The following is a 15,831-nucleotide window of genomic DNA, read 5'->3' on the forward strand; positions in this document are numbered from 1 at the left end:
CTTATTTACATAATCAAGAATCATTAAGTAACTTTCTTTTTTCTAAGATGGTAAAATCACTCCTAATTTTTTTAGAAGTGAGCAATTTTTTAAGAAGTGTACATAAGCTAAAAACACCGCTTATTAGGACACAAACGGAGGAGTAATATTTTTGTACAAACGCATTTGTACATTTGTTGAATTGTTAATAAACACCAGGTACTAAGTTTCGAATAGACTCTGATAGATCTTTAATATCTTCCATCCGGAGTAAATAAGTCATTAGTAATAATTTAGTAAAAGAGGATTTTCAGTAAAACGTTGTTTGAACAAGAAAGTTAAATTTTAAATAAATAAAAAGAAAGGGAAAGATTAAAAAGAGTCAGAAAAATGGCAATAAAAAGAAAAAGAAGCCAAGAAGCAGCGTAATTAGCAGATCCTAGCCATCTTCTCGGAATATAGATCAATTTCTATTACTCTCATTGCTTCTCAGGTATCAATCTCTCTCTAAATACACACACACACACACACACATAGGATACTGTTTAGATGTATCGGGTCGGTTTTCTAGAACCTTCTTTTGTTTTCCCTATCATTTTCTCTATCTTCAGGTTCACTTAATTCTCCTTCTATATAAATTTCACCGTATTCACTTAACATATGTTGAATTTAGGTGTACGCTATCCAAGTCAGTTTAATATTATTTGAGTAAACTGCTTTTGATAAGTGAATGATAGTAAATATGCTCATTAATTACAAGTTAGTTACTTTTATGCTTCCGATCACACATGTAGAATGGATAATGCGAAAGATCGGAGTTCGGTTTTTCTTTTTGTTGTCGGTTTAGTAGTAAGATATGATCAGATCACTTCATTCTTCATGAAAATCTGCAATTTATAAATGACTAAGATTTGTTACACTCACAGGCGTAGGCAGGATTTGAAGTTTATGGGTTATAAACTTGCCACCCAACGGATAGCTTGTTTTATTTTACTGGGTTCGCAATTGAATATGTATGCATATTTCTAAGACAAATACGGGGGGTCTAAGCAAAAGCTGTTGGGTTTGTCTGAATCCGTACCTAATATTGCACTTCTGTTATAATGAGAATTTTCGTCTTTCATTTTTAACTCCAAAAGATTTTATTGTGGCCATAAAAAAAGAGAACTTTTATAGTTGTCAAGATAATGGACACTATAAGTCAATTACTAATTGTCTTCAATTAATAAAAGAATGAAATTGCAGATATCTATCTTTTAAAAATATCTATTATTCTTGTCCAGTTAAATCATTTGAGTTTTCATGAATATATATGGACAGATATTTTCACCTTGCAAGAAACCATGTCAGTGATTGATGAACCGCTGTATCCAATTGCGGTATTGATTGATGAGTTGAAGAATGAAGACATCCAGCTTAGATTGAATTCAATCCGGCGCTTGTCTACCATCGCCCGTGCTCTTGGTGAGGAGAGAACTCGGAAAGAGTTGATTCCATTTCTAAGTGAGAACAACGATGACGATGATGAAGTTCTTCTTGCAATGGCCGAAGAGTTGGGGGTGTTTATTCCATACGTTGGAGGGGTTGAACATGCGCGTGTATTGCTTCCACCCTTGGAAGGTCTTTGTAGTGTCGAAGAGACTTGTGTTAGGGAAAAGGCAGTTGAGTCATTGTGCAGAATTGGGTCTCAAATGAGGGAATCAGACTTGGTGGAATCATTTATTCCACTTGTGAAGGTTTGTTTATTGTCTTAATATCTTCAAAAGGCTGCTCGACTTTATTTGTGTATGTTATATAGCTCTAGCGACTCTTTAAGATTGGGAAGTCCTATTTTCTAGTATAGCTGTATAGGTCAGCCTGCTGTACATAATGTTATTCCTTTTTGTCTTCTTTTTGGTTGGTATTGTATGCTTGAGATCTTAGATTAAGGCTGCTGCAGCTTCAATATGCTAGCTGCTGATCTCAATTAGCTTAATAAAGAATACATACCTTACCTTTTTTTTTAAAATAATTTAAAGAATACAGCTAAAAAAAAAAAAGGAACACATATTCGCTGGCTAGTCAGCGGATGCCTAGAAAAATGTTCAGCTATCTTCCTGCTTGGTATTTCGTGCTCTGTCTCACTTTGACTATTGCAAAGTCCGTAGGAGAAATAAAGGTTCATGGTTTATTATGAGTCAGCAGGAGAGATTCTGGGAATAGATAATAGACCACCTGTAAAAAGTTTCCTCACCTAGGCTTATCCCAAAAAGAAAGGTCACACAAAACGGGAGCTTATGTATTTTTGGAAGATATCACCTAAACATAGATGGTGTCTACTGTGTTTGTTAGTTTAGGATCTTGGGACACCTGAAATATAAGCCAAGTCCAAGCTAGAGCATTACTACTTGTGTTTAAAATGCTAGTTCCTTCATTGGTTGATGAATTTATTGTGCAAGTTAATAGCCCAATACTCGTATCATAGACATGATCCTTCAAAATTGATCCTTTGAGATGTAGTGTAACATCTCCATGGTTTCTTGTAACCAGAGACTGGCTGCTGGAGAGTGGTTTACTGCTCGAGTTTCGTCCTGTGGGTTGCTTCACATTGCCTATCCTAGTGCTCCAGAGCCATTAAAGAATGAGCTGAGAACCATCTATAGCCAACTTTGCCAAGATGATATGCCTATGGTGAGGAGAGCAGCTGCTACAAATCTTGGAAAGTTTGCTGCGACTATTGAACAACCCCATTTGAAGACTGACATCATGTCAATGTTTGAGACCTTAACACAGGATGGTATGGTGCTTCCATTGCTTGCTCTTTGTATTTTATCTTTTCTTCGGAATGATGCAATTTGCTTTCTGAAAGTGGTCTCTGCTTAGAGCAAAAACCTTTCTTGATCCTGGAGTCCTTGAATAATGAGCATCTTCTGCTAATTCTGTCTGGCTCTTAAAGGTTCTCTTAGGTTAACATAGTGTCTGGGGTTAACTAGTATACATTTTGAGAAAATTTATTGGAATGAGCATTTCCAAGTTGGCTCTGCTTTGATCTGATGACTGGTCCTAGCAATTGGGCTGCTCAATATGCTCTCTGAGTATATAACAGTTCAGTTTTATTTTACTTTTTCATCTTCTGTTGACTCTAGTAGCTTAGCTCATAATAGTGTCTAGATATGAGAGAAGTATTGGAAATAGCAGTAAAAATTAGAGTTGGTACACCAGTCTTTGTTCAACTGTGCAATGAACATGCGAAGGTGGAAGTCACTTTAAATACAGCATGTGTTTGTGCTCTTTTCTCCTTATAACCTTACTTTTCTTAAAAAAGCCTCTGACTGAGGTTCTTTTTTGTGTGCACGATTTAGGTACATCTTCTAGGGTCCTTTTTTGTTCCTTAGATTTGAGTGTATACACTTATCTGAGATAGAGGAACAATTATCATAGTCTATATTACTTGGACTGTTTCATTTTGTCTTAATGTAGCAGTTCATAAGTGTGGGTGATACTTCAGATTGAGCCTTCAGAATACATTTAAACTAGCTAAAGGTTGAAGCTATCCATAATCAATGACGTCTAAAGGTTGTTGTACCCGAGCCATGTGAAATTTTGGAAGCTTCAACAATATCTTCTTTTTTTCCTCTCCCCTTTTATAGAAAAAATTCTAAAAGCCTGATCGATTTCTATTTGTCAAGGACTAGCCTGATATGTGCCTTTTTTTAAAGAATTGTTCTCTTTCGGTTTACCATACCAATATTCTATTAGTGGCTAATAGTTGGTGTCATTGTTGAGCTCTATTTGGTGTACTGAATTCATATCAGTGTGACTAAGGAGGAGTTGGTTCTATTCAGATCAAGATTCTGTCCGTTTATTGGCTGTTGAGGAATGTGCTGCTTTGGGGAAGCTGCTGGAGCCTAAAGACTGTGTAGCACAGATTCTGCCCGTCATAGTTAGTTTTGCGCAGGTCGGCCCATCAAACTTTACATTAATGATATTTATTTGGCATGCAAATTCAGTTTTTCTGCCATGTGACCTTTCTGGATATCTTATAGTAACATTGATACTGTATTTCGTTTGTCACTTGTGAGTGTAGCTATGCTCAGTCCCGACACTTTAAGCTTGACAAGGCATTAGGGGATTGTTCTGGGAGTTCTTTGGCTGTTTCACATTTCCCCCACACTATAGCTAAACTGAAGCTTAAATTGTTAGCATGAGCTGAAAGTATATGCATATGGATGCATAGGCTGAAAAATTCTGAATAAATCTTCTTTCTCCATTATGAGCTGAAGTGCTGAACTTAGTTTTTTCCCTTTTGGCGCTCTTTTCGCTGACATAATCTCGAATGTCGGGGTGAGTGGGGAGCTTGGTTATCATTTTGTCTCAATCTCAAGCGAATTCCTACAAATGATATTGATGATATAACCCTATGTTTCTTTTCTTTTTCCTTTCTGGAATTTGGTTCTTTTGTTTATTTGTGTGATTAACTAATGTGATATTTTCATGCAATCAAACACTGCTGCTTTGTCAGGTTACAGTGGCGTACTGGCTGTAATTGCTGATGTTAATTACCTCTTTATATATTTGAACAGGATAAGTCTTGGCGTGTTCGTTACATGGTTGCAAATCAACTTTATGAACTTTGTGAGGCAGTTGGACCGGAGGCTACCAGGTAGTTATTACTTATTTGTGATGCTGTGCATTTATCATGTTCTTTAATCTGTGTTACGATGTACACCTTTGATAATTCAACCTTGCTAGTCAAATGATGTATGTGGTTTTTGGTTGCCTGAATCTTTTGTTCTTTCTTTTTCATGCTCGGAACTGAACATGATGTGAATATCAACATTGCACAAATTTTCCTCACCGCAAGGATTTCTTTTTCTAGTTTTGGTTTTCTATCAAGTTCTCTCCCTTATGACTAACTCACGGCCATCATAAAATTCATCAGGACGGATTTGGTCCCTGCCTATGTTCGGCTACTTCGTGATAATGAGGCTGAAGTGCGTATAGCTGCTGCTGGGAAGGTGACGAAGTTTTGCCGTATTTTGAGCCCTGAACTTGCTATCCAACATATCCTTCCTTGTGTAAAGGTAGAAACTTTATGAAGTTCCTTTCCAATTTACTGTCCCATAGTCCTATCTTTTGGTTTCTCCAGATAATGTCTTCTTGGGTGATTCCTTTTCTTAGTTCATCTGTAGAGTATCAATCATTAAATGATCCTTAATGATTTTTGTAACTTTAACTAAAGTTACATTCCTTTTTATAGGAACTATCATCAGATTCATCCCAGCATGTTCGTTCTGCTTTGGCTTCAGTTATCATGGGAATGGCGCCTATTTTAGGAAAGGTATAAATATCCTCGTCAGTGCCACCAAAATGCTGCTCTCATGTTATGGTCTATAGTGGTACAGTAAAGTTCAGGTTCTGTCCATGTTGCTTCTGATTGTTGTCCTAGTATAACATGTTCATTCCCTTGTGCTGCTGTCTGCTTAATCCTTCTTTAACTTTTCTTACCTTTTCTTGACCAAATTTGAAAACATATTTTAGCAGTATGTTATTGATTACTTTGTAAGCACATGTTTAGCAGCTTATCCTGAAGAATTTTTTCCACGGTCTTGCAGCCAGTATGGCTTTTGTATTTTTGACTCTGATGATGTCATTTATAATATCGTTCTCACTATAGTTTTGAACTCAAAATAATACCTTATCCTGGAATACACTTCACTTCCTTTGAGGCTTTGTCCAAGTTTTAGTCAATGATATCTCTTACAGGAGTTTAATGTTTCTGTTCTGGTTATTACAGGATGCAACTATCGAGCAGCTTCTCCCGATTTTCCTCTCTCTTCTGAAAGATGAGTTTCCTGATGTTCGTTTGAATATTATCAGCAAGCTTGATCAAGTAAACCAGGTCAACTACAATTCATTATTATAACTCTGTACTTGAAGTTACTTTGTCTTATTGGAGCCTTGGTGGCTTCTGAATCTACCTACCTATATCATGTTTTTCATGTTCCCCTATATTAAATTAAAACAATTTATTGCAGGTAATCGGAATTGATTTGCTCTCCCAATCACTGCTGCCAGCTATTGTTGAACTTGCAGAGGATAGACATTGGAGGGTTCGGCTTGCAATAATTGAGTACATACCTCTATTGGCAAGTCAGCTGGGGGTCGGCTTTTTTGATGACAAGCTTGGTGCTCTGTGCATGCAGTGGCTAAAAGATAAGGTTTGTATAAAGCTTTCTGTTCTGCTGATGCTTTAGAGAGAATGAACTGTGAATACTGAATATTCTAGTTTATGTCTGGATAAAGTGAATGTAAGCAAATGCCTGTTCTGTGGTATAAAGGCATAAAAAGTTACTATGTTCTGTGATCTCTTAGTGCCTGTTTTGGAGTATGAATGGGGACAAAGAAGACCTTTCGATGAGGGGTGATGGAGATAGTCTTATTTGTTGCTTCCAAACACTTCTTTTGTGGAACACGAGATGTTCTTTGTTATTGTTTAAGTGAGTTAAGAACTTGTACATGATGCCACCTGGTCGGTGCTAACTTTGATTAAAATAGTGTTTTTTGTTTCAATATTTACCTACGAAGTCTCTTTCCAGAAGAAGTATCTAGGGACTTGTAGCAGTTGAGATCCAATTGAGATAGCATGACGAGACTTGTGTTTTCTGGGAAGCAGCATTTGTTCTGGAAGAAAGCAATTCAGCATGTCACTGGGGACTGGTCACATAATAGAAATATCCTGACAATGAGCGGCACATAATGGCGTAAAGTTGGGAGGAGCAATATTACACGAGTTCTGATGATATGTCCATGTTAGGCCTTCTCACACATGGATGGAAAGCCATTATTGGATGGAATGCCACATGATATGAGGTCATACCATTTCTTGGTGTCCCCATGGAGGATTGAATTTTGTTCGGTCAAGATACATGGAACTTGCTTACTCAGGAATGGTCCATATTTTAGGTCACTGGCTTAATCTGATGGAACAGTTCTGCTGTCCTGATTCTTTGGTTTCACTTTCCCCTTTTGAGATCATATCTAATGTTTCTTCTTGTCGTGTTCACTTAGTATCCTGAATATTACTTGTGCATCCGTCCTGACTTCTTTTCAGGACATACTCAAATGGAAACCAATTGCCTCACGTTGTGCAACTCTTTGTAATGTTCTTGTCTTCCTCTTTTATGTCTTTCTTATTTATTTTTTGACTTGCAGGTTTACTCTATTAGAGATGCAGCAGCAAACAATGTTAAGCGCCTTGCTGAGGAATTTGGTCCAACATGGGCAATGGAGCATATAATTCCACAGGTATTCCTGTTGCCTTCAATAAGCTGGTTGATGGTTGGTGCTGCGATAATTTAGCAGTTTTTACTTAGGAAAAAGTATTCACTGCTGTTATTCTCGTTTTCCACACATGCTTTATGTCTGATTATGAAGAGATCATTTCTTGGTCTGTTCTTTGATGAGTCGTGACATGTGGAACATCTTGTCCAGAATCAATACATGGCCGTAAGATGTTCCAGAATCAATAAATTTTAGAGGACACCAGTGTTATCAAAAGCAAAAAGTGCAAAAAAGCTCTTAAGTCAGCTGGGGCTTTAAGTGCAAAGCACGAATAAAGCGTGGGCTTTAATAAAAAATGGCGCAATGGTGCAAAAATACAAATGTATACTATATGTTTAGTCCAAGACTAATAATAATAAGCATGAATAACAAATATATGGACAAAGAAATTGTAAAACCATTACAATAAAGTGAAATATCAATTATCTAGTGTCACCTCTTCAAGAGAGGCTCATTGACAAGGAAAAGTATGTCTTAGAGCCTTGATGATGACATTGAAGCGCACATAAAGCGAGGCGAAGCACTCAACATGTTTTGAGCCTCACTTCAGGGCTTAAGCGCGCCTTTGACAACACTGGTGGACACTATCTGAATTCAATAGTAGAATCTTTCTCATTTCTTCTTGTTGGGAGTGGGAGGTCTTAGGTTTTCCTCTTTAAATAACTTGACTGATTCATTTTTCAGGTGTTGGATATGATTAATGACCCACATTATCTTTACCGAATGACCATCCTTCATGCAATTTCTCTTCTTGCCCCTGTAATGGGCTCAGAAATTACTTGCTCCAAACTTCTGCCGGTTATAATTACTGCATCAAAAGACAGGTTATTCTTCAGTATATTTATGCTTTACCATTTTGTTGAGTAATTGTTATGTTTACAGGTCTAATACTTGCATATTCCAGGGTACCGAATATCAAGTTCAATGTTGCTAAGGTGTTGCAGTCTGTTATTCCAATAGTTGAAAAATCTGTAAGCGTCAATTTACTTCTCGTTTGTTTGAAGGCTGACATATGTGTGTTTGTGTATTTCATGCATTTGCTTTATTGTAGTAAACTAGGCTGTCTAATGCGGAACTCCACCTATGTTAATTAGCTTATTTGAACTTTGCATAACTAGTCCCAAGTCCTGGCAAAGTAGGAGAGTTGTGGTAGGTTGAAGGTAAGCGTAAAAATAGGCCAATTATGATGATTGTTTGTATTAATGAATTCATTTGGTCTCACTCTGCTAGGCACGAGTTACATCAGCATCCAGGTATAACATTAAATGAACGAAATGGACTCGAATAGAGCAGAATGGAAATAAGGATTTATAGCTTATCCAACCATTTTTGGGATTGAGGCATAGTTGATTGATAGACTCTCTACTGAGCCTTAGTAATAATGTACAATAACTAACATATTCATGGAAGTTAAAAGTGAAGATTCGACTTCAAATGCTTGATAGGGACATTTCTTTTATCATTTCATGAATTCTGTGAGAAGAGCTTATATTGCTGGAAGTGTGAAGAGTAGAATTCTGAGTGATAGCATAGTTTCACCATTTTCTTTTCTGTCAAATTCTAATCTGGTATTATAATCTTGCTTTTGTACGTTGAATAGTTAATTAACTTCTAAACACTGGAATGGCTTTCTATGGGGGCAGGAGTAAGTACTAGAGGAGATCAAAGATCTGAAAAATTGAAGAAAAGAGGATAGAGTTTGAACTTTTAACATATGAGTCTGGCAATATTAACCATGAATGTTTATGTACAGGTTGTGGAGAACACAATTCGACCGTGTTTGGTTGAACTCAGCGAGGACCCAGATGTTGATGTTAGGTTTTTCGCTAACCAAGCCCTACAAGCAACCAAGTGATGCTATCTAGGTTAAAGGCAATTGAATAGTTCAAAGTAGTTTTCTCCTTGTCTATTGTCAAGTGTGAACGAAGATGTACAAGAGCTTTTGTCGTCTTTAGATTCAATCGTTCTTGTCAAGCATATTTGGACATCGTCTAAGAAAAGTTTAATGACAGCAATACAATAGAAGTTGAGCATAGGTTTTATTGTGTGTTGGTGGCTTCTCAAGGAAATTACTTCTGAATTAGAACCAATAGATGTGGAAATAGTGGGTGCCACTCAAGGACTTGGATCTGCTACTCTTCTTTGGGAAAGTTGTGCTATTTATGATGATTCTTTCTAGTTTATTTATTAGAAATTTAAAGTATAATATTCGTTTTGATAGCTGGAGGCTTGGAAAATCTTCAAGTGTACACTTTGGCAAAATTAGCAGAAGATACCAAAGGGCGTCAAGTCTGCATTTGTTGCACTTATGTTTCATATACCGTCATAACCCAGATGCAACTGCTCGTGATCAATGCAGTTACTTCCCCTTGTAAATCCTAGTTGCAAAAATCGGTCTTCATGTAGAAGCGCTACATTAATAATTGACCTTCTTTAGCAAAGGTCTTTTAACTATGTGCTTTACTGTCATTGCAAGGTCAGTTCTAAAAACTAGAGCTTCTACCTGTTGCGCGCTTTGATTGAGAATTTCTACTATGAACAATCAGATGTGCATTATAGATTTCTCCATCCATCAGAAATTTACTCAATGGCTTTAAGAATATTTCATTCTAGGACCCGCAAGGTGGCTCAGTTGGTTGAGCATGAGGCTTTCATAATGGAGTTTTCAGATTCGAAACCCTCTGCCTTTGGGTCGAAATCGTCGCACGAGGAGCAGGGTTTACACTATGTGCATCCGAAGGATAGCGGCTGCAGGTTCCCTTGTCATAAAAAATAAAAAAATGAATATTTCAGGCTAGCTAACGTATTCATAATTAAACACTTGTCCAATGTCTTTCTGCCCTGCTGTAGCAAGATCAATATTTTTTCTATCTATCGATACACGACTGGGTGAAACTCGAAAAAAGCAAAGTAAAAGTAACAATAGCCTAAAAATATTTACTTTCTATCGTGTTTTGCTTTGTATATATTCTCATTGATGTTATTCAAAGTGAAATTTCAAGAAGGGCGGGAAAAACCAGATTCTACAATTCAAAAGGCTAAGCTAAACCACATTGACAATATTGTGCTCTTATAATGCTTCCGATCTACCCCTTTTTTATTGATTGGAGAAAGCAATATTGTATAACTTCTGGTACTTGTCTCAGTTTATCTCTTGTATCTTCTTAACAAGGACAGAGTATACTTGCTGATTATTCCTGTTGGTTCAAACGCCTAGTCAGAAATAATTCGTACAATCTCGCAAATTTTGACTGTCTTGTCACAAAGATGATTGAAATTTTAAGCATATTACCTACGCCTCCCAGCAAGCAAGAAAAGTGTTTATCAACAAGAGCAGTGTTAACGTGGTTGATCAGAGTAATGGGACTCGTTGATTTACATGACCAGGATCAGTGGGATAACCTTTTCTGGACCATAGGATCAGAGGGATAACCTGAATAATTGATTGCTCAAACATTTTGTTTAGTATTCGAATTCTTTTTCTAGGAATGTCCACGATCTGATTATCATTGCATCAAATAGATAAAAGAAGTAAAGCTTCAAAGTGTGGCACAAAAAATTGGATATGCACACCAGGACCATACCCATATATATCAGAAAGCAAAACAAATCTATACAACCTTTCCTCTCTGGCTAAAAGGATTAGAACCTTTTTAGCATAATTTCCACTCACCAAACATATTAAACAGGAAGAATTAACAGTGTGATCACTGTGGAAATGGAGTTCTAGTGGTGTTCTCTGTCAAAAAAATGGAAGACTCGCAAGTTTCTGTGGTCGTTCACAATTGGATCTTATCCACCCAATCTTCTGGTTAACATTGTCATACACGAACAACTGACCACGTAGTGAAATATCTGCAAGGGATGATAGAAGTAACACAACTGTTTACTTTAGAAGAATCAAATGATAACTATAGTGAAAACTCAAACCAGAACACCTATGTTCAAAGCTTATGAACTTTTCTCTGATTCGTTGTTCGTGCTACTACAAAAAAAAACCTATAAGCTAAAAGGCACGATGGAAAAGCTTCCATCATGACACTTAAATGGCTCGAATCCATAATAGTCCTCTAAACACTTGAACAGATCATATCTAGAAAGGATAATATATCTCAAATCTAGCAAAAGCTCCGAGCCCTAATAACGAGTTACTGGTGAACATCTATATTCAGCTTAAATAAGTCTATAACGACACTCTGTCATTTTAGGAAATAGTACCTCCAAGTATTATAGCAGAACCATCATGAATGTTGCTTCCGTCAAGTATACCTAAGCACACGTTACCCTTTTCCTGCAGTAAAATAGTTTTCCATTGTTGGTTGAGAGAGGACGCAAAAGAGGAGGGGGGAGGGAATGGCAAAGTATCAATGACCAAGAAAAGTAAGAGATTACGCACACTTATAGTCAAATACCCTTCTGCAGGAATGGAGAGCTTAGTGGACACGATACGCCACTTGCTTCCAAATTGAAGGTTTAATGGTTTGAAGAATTGTCTAACCTCTGTAATAGATCTGCATGCAAATAATGAAAAAGAATAATTATACCAGCAATGAGTCATCAGAAAAGAGAAACAGGAATGGAGAAAAGGGAATTCGGTCAACATTTCAGAGAATAAAGCAGAGTAGGAAGATTGAGGCTGGCTTGTAAATGTAACTCTGGCTTCAAGCAGAAATCATTTCCACTTAGAGCTGGTATCCAAAAACTATGTTATGCAACAAAGTGAAGCAACAAGTTTGATGCTGATTTGAGGATCTCTAAATTGATATTATTTCCTGTATCACTATGCTAGCCCTTGAAGTTAAGTTTCTTGAAAGCAGTAACAGCTAGCACATACACACCAGAGGAAAATGCTGAGAAATACTACAAAACTTCAGAATTTTTTGTGTTAACTCCTGCAACCAATCACTTAATTCCCTTGTACTATTGTTCTACCTTACTGGAAATTTAGCTCGCCAGCAAATGGGTAATGTCGTGTCTGATACATCCTTGATAAGATCTTCACTGGAAATCTCTTCAAGCTGCAATGATCGTGAAAAAAGGTGCAAATAGTTGGTGAATGATCATCAAAGTAATTCACGATCTTCTGAAGGAATGGATTACTCAGTCTGACTTACCATGGAAATTAAAGCTTTGTATGCTTGATCTGTAAAATATGTATAAGTACTGCCACTGTCAAACACTGCTGTACCTTGTCGATCTCTCGTGCTGCCTAATCGAAGTTCTTTCCCTCCATAGTTCATTTTCATCAATTGTGCTTGATAGAGATTTCTGAACATGAAAGCATGAGGGTTAATAAGGACCTGAGAATATAGCATTAGTCAGGACGCATACAGAAGCAGAAGTATCAGAACCAAAACCGAAAAAAAAATCAATGAGGAAATCTCAGATAACCAAAAATGGTACAAGAATAACGAATTTTTTTTTGTTTTAACTTTTATAGTTTGGACATTTGTAAGCATCTCTTCTTAAGTAGCACCGGAGGATGACAAAAACCATATGCAGAGAAAGCAGTTTGCAACCTTTAAAGCTTATGTGAAGAACCATCCATATAAATTGGCAGTCTTATTATGACCCAAAGAAAGCACGAAATGGAACAGATAAGGCAACTCAAATACCAAAAAACAGAACCAGGCCCCAACAATAAGCAAAGCCAAAGGAAGAGTAAATATAAAAGTACTAAAAAGCAAACTAAGGCAGCCCCCACAATGCTATACTCACGGAAATGGGTAATTCAGCATAGGGACCCAAGACATCTGCCAATGTGGGACGAAGTCATTGCCTAAGAACAAGTAGCCCCCATTTGTATCAGTGCCAAGACAATGTCCAACAACATTGTTGATGAACCCATGGCGCGCTAGCTGAGAAGGCAAACTGATTGAAGCTCTGCTAAGTCCAAGGATCCCATCAGTGCTTGCTAAAGTGTTGAGAAGCGTGCCTTGCTGATCATATGCACAGCTGACAAACACAAGCCAAAACTTACAACCTTATAAAGAAGTAGTAAGGACTAAGGCCACGAAGTAAAGGGTTTGGACAAACTTTTACCCGAAGACAACATTTGACTTGGTTGCTGTCCCATTTGCAAGCACCAATTGAATTTCATCTTTTGCAAGAACCCCAAAAGAAGAGCTGTGGTCAGCGTATTCTATTTCGTAATCACATTGATGACAGTTATCACAATACTTGGATCTCAGATTCCCTTGAACCTCAACACAATAGGGATTTTTGGGAGGTATCATATTGATATTTCTGGGCTTGTACAATGGGTGGGCTCCCTGAGAAAGCTTCTTATGTTAGAGAGAAGTATAGGGATCACAAGTCTAAAAATAAAGAACAGACTTTCTAACTAAGCTTGGGCAACTCAAGTGGTGGAGAAAGTGTGATTGGAGAGGGAGGGGGGAGCATAGGATGGGGACTCCAAGTTCAATACCAAACGGAACAACACACTCAGATGCATTTTATCACACAACATCCTTCACGATGAGATTTTTTCTGAACCAATAAATATGACATCAAAAGGAAGTATAAAAATACAAAAACATTTTGACCATTTCTCACTTGAATTAGAATATCTTAAAACTTGGACAAAACTTAATCTGGTTATTTGGGAAAAGAAGGATGTGATCATCGCTAAAGCAATAAGACTTTGCAGTGTGTCTGACTAATTCCATAGTATAAGTAACTACATGTCATATTAACTAAAAGCATCTTTATCAATCTTTTTTTTTACCAAATCTCCCTATCAAGTAGTATTCATAGCAAGCACGTTCTGGTTATACTAGTGATAGTAGTAGGAACTAGAAGAAGCAGTTAGTAACACAAGCAAGGTCTAGGCATCACCTTAGCACAACTAGTGCATGGAGCATCACATTGGATCCACATCAAGTCACTTCCCGTATCAATATCAAGAAAATAAGGCTTAGGAGGATCTCCAACAAGCATATATGTGTAGTACAACCTATACAGGAAATGACGTTAAAATCAACTTCGTATTCCAGCTAATAATAGTCAAACTGTGCGATAATCCTCTAAATATGTAAAGGACCTGAACAGAATGGAATGGAATGAGTACGGAAAATTCACATAACAAACCCCAATTGGTTTGAGATTGAGGAATAGTTGATGGTTTCAGAAATTATCATGAAATTAAATTAAAAGTCTTGCTTAAACAAAAGCAATTTCAGTTGGAAAATACTTCAACCAAACGTACCCATCCGAATGAATATTACCCTTGACAGGAAAATTAGCAGAAGAGCCCAACTTAGTTGCAGCAGAAACAGACTTAGCAATCTTTTCTTGATCCATAACAATATCAGGTTTGAAATCCACAAACCTCCCAAGTTTGAACTCAACATCCGTTCTTGAATTCCAGGCACTACCACGCTTAGGATACAAAGGAAGAATAAACGAACTGTTGGAACTGTTATGATCATGATCCTCCACATCACGTAATTCAAAAAGGGTCTCTTGTGGAAGTGAAGACCAGAATGATAAAGCAATTAAAGAGATACCCAGAAATCCAAGAATCATTCTTGGTCGAAAAAAGAAAGATTTTTCTAAAGAAACATGAAAAAAATCAGTGTTTGGATCTTGATTATGTGGTTGGCTTTGTTGTGATGGTTCTTGTTGTGGTGGTTCTTGTTGTGGTGGTGGTGGTGAATCATAGAGTGTAAATGCAGTTATGGTTTTGCCTAAAGAAGGATTGTCAGGAGGTGGTAGTGTGATTATTACTACACCTTGTACTGGAGGAGAGTCTTTTGTTTCCTCCATTACTCACTGTATTGTTCTGAATTGGCTGAAGGTGAAGAAAAGAGGAGAGTCTTTTCTTCTACCTGCTCCACTCTAATGCTTGAAGTATATGGAAGGCAAAGTCAATGAAAATGAATAGAATAATGGATGATGACAGGTGAAATGAAACAGTTTGAGAGATTGGAAGATACCAAGCGCTTTCTGGGAACATGACTTGACTTTGAATAGGGTCAAGCTCTCAGGTTCAACGACTCTACGCACCACGGTAAAAACTTAATGGCACAATGATATGTATTTTTAGAGAAAATAGCCAAATTAGCCCCTAACGTTTAGCCAAAATTCCAACTGAACACTCAATCTTTGCGGGGTTCTCTTACCCCCTGGACTAATTTAAAATAGAATATTTACATCCTTAAAAAGTCACACCCACATATGTGTTCGCTGGTGAAGCTTACGCGCTTGACACCTGAAAATTTCAATTAATTTTTTTTTTTGGATCTATTATTCTGTTTTTTAAATTCTTTTTCTTTTTCTTTCCTTCATCTTCCTCAATTAAAAATCTCTTTCTTCTCCAACACCCCCAAAGCCATGGGTGAGAACCTTTCCTCCATTAACACACACACACATTCAATTTCATTTTCAATCATATAATCTTTTTCCAGAATTCAACCTGTGTTCATACAACTCTATTTGGGTTCAAGAAATTTTTCAATTTTCAAGACAAGCTTTCTTAGGCTTCCCATGGTGATTTAATGGCTTTCCACCAATTTGACTTCCAGGAGT

At 37.1% G+C, this 15,831-nt stretch overlaps 2 protein-coding genes across 4 annotated transcripts; one reads left to right on the forward strand and one right to left on the reverse strand.

The window, feature by feature from the left end:
* The first annotated feature begins 277 nt into the window (after nucleotides 1-277).
* LOC132599989 (serine/threonine-protein phosphatase 2A 65 kDa regulatory subunit A beta isoform-like) lies at nucleotides 278-9,480 on the forward strand. Of its 3 annotated transcripts, none has more exons than XM_060313131.1 (13): nucleotides 278-472; nucleotides 1,300-1,715; nucleotides 2,509-2,755; nucleotides 3,804-3,916; nucleotides 4,542-4,621; nucleotides 4,901-5,042; nucleotides 5,219-5,299; nucleotides 5,756-5,860; nucleotides 5,997-6,179; nucleotides 7,174-7,266; nucleotides 7,987-8,126; nucleotides 8,207-8,273; nucleotides 9,056-9,480. In XM_060313131.1, the coding sequence occupies exons 2-13, from the start codon at nucleotides 1,323-1,325 to the stop codon at nucleotides 9,155-9,157; spliced, it is 1,746 nt and encodes a 581-aa protein (XP_060169114.1). In that variant the 5' UTR covers nucleotides 278-472; nucleotides 1,300-1,322; the 3' UTR covers nucleotides 9,158-9,480. The 3 variants fall into 3 exon arrangements, with proteins under 3 accessions (XP_060169114.1, XP_060169124.1, XP_060169120.1); XM_060313141.1 differs by lacking the exon at nucleotides 278-472 and adding an exon at nucleotides 496-590; XM_060313137.1 differs by lacking the exon at nucleotides 278-472 and adding an exon at nucleotides 514-537.
* A 1,322-nt stretch (nucleotides 9,481-10,802) lies between these two features.
* On the reverse strand, nucleotides 10,803-15,262 carry LOC132600010 (aspartyl protease APCB1). The gene is made up of 9 exons (XM_060313151.1): nucleotides 14,510-15,262; nucleotides 14,140-14,257; nucleotides 13,345-13,574; nucleotides 13,021-13,257; nucleotides 12,417-12,570; nucleotides 12,235-12,320; nucleotides 11,699-11,813; nucleotides 11,521-11,593; nucleotides 10,803-11,157 (listed from the first exon to the last, which is right to left on the reverse strand). The coding sequence occupies exons 1-9, from the start codon at nucleotides 15,067-15,069 to the stop codon at nucleotides 11,045-11,047; spliced, it is 1,686 nt and encodes a 561-aa protein (XP_060169134.1). The 5' UTR covers nucleotides 15,070-15,262; the 3' UTR covers nucleotides 10,803-11,044.
* Between the last annotated feature and the right edge of the window lie 569 nt (nucleotides 15,263-15,831).

The sequence above is a fragment of the Lycium barbarum genome, chromosome 1 (genome assembly GCF_019175385.1).
Source record: "Lycium barbarum isolate Lr01 chromosome 1, ASM1917538v2, whole genome shotgun sequence".
In the NCBI taxonomy this organism is placed as follows: domain Eukaryota; kingdom Viridiplantae; phylum Streptophyta; class Magnoliopsida; order Solanales; family Solanaceae; genus Lycium; species Lycium barbarum.

Excerpts from the sequence above, each read along its gene's own strand:
- LOC132600010 (XM_060313151.1), bottom strand. The coding sequence starts at position 15,069 with ATGGAGGAAACAAAAGACTCTCCTCCAGTACAAGGTGTAGTAATAATC. Across the intron at positions 14,258-14,509 it reads GGTAATATTCATTCGGATGG|GTTGTACTACACATATATGC; the intron begins GTACGTTTGGTT and ends TTTCCTGTATAG. Across the intron at positions 11,814-12,234 it reads CGAGCTAAATTTCCAGTAAG|ATCTATTACAGAGGTTAGAC; the intron begins GTAGAACAATAG and ends ATTTGCATGCAG.
- LOC132599989 (XM_060313131.1), top strand. The coding sequence starts at position 1,323 with ATGTCAGTGATTGATGAACCGCTGTATCCAATTGCGGTATTGATTGAT. Across the intron at positions 3,917-4,541 it reads TCATAGTTAGTTTTGCGCAG|GATAAGTCTTGGCGTGTTCG; the intron begins GTCGGCCCATCA and ends ATATTTGAACAG. Across the intron at positions 5,043-5,218 it reads ATATCCTTCCTTGTGTAAAG|GAACTATCATCAGATTCATC; the intron begins GTAGAAACTTTA and ends TCCTTTTTATAG.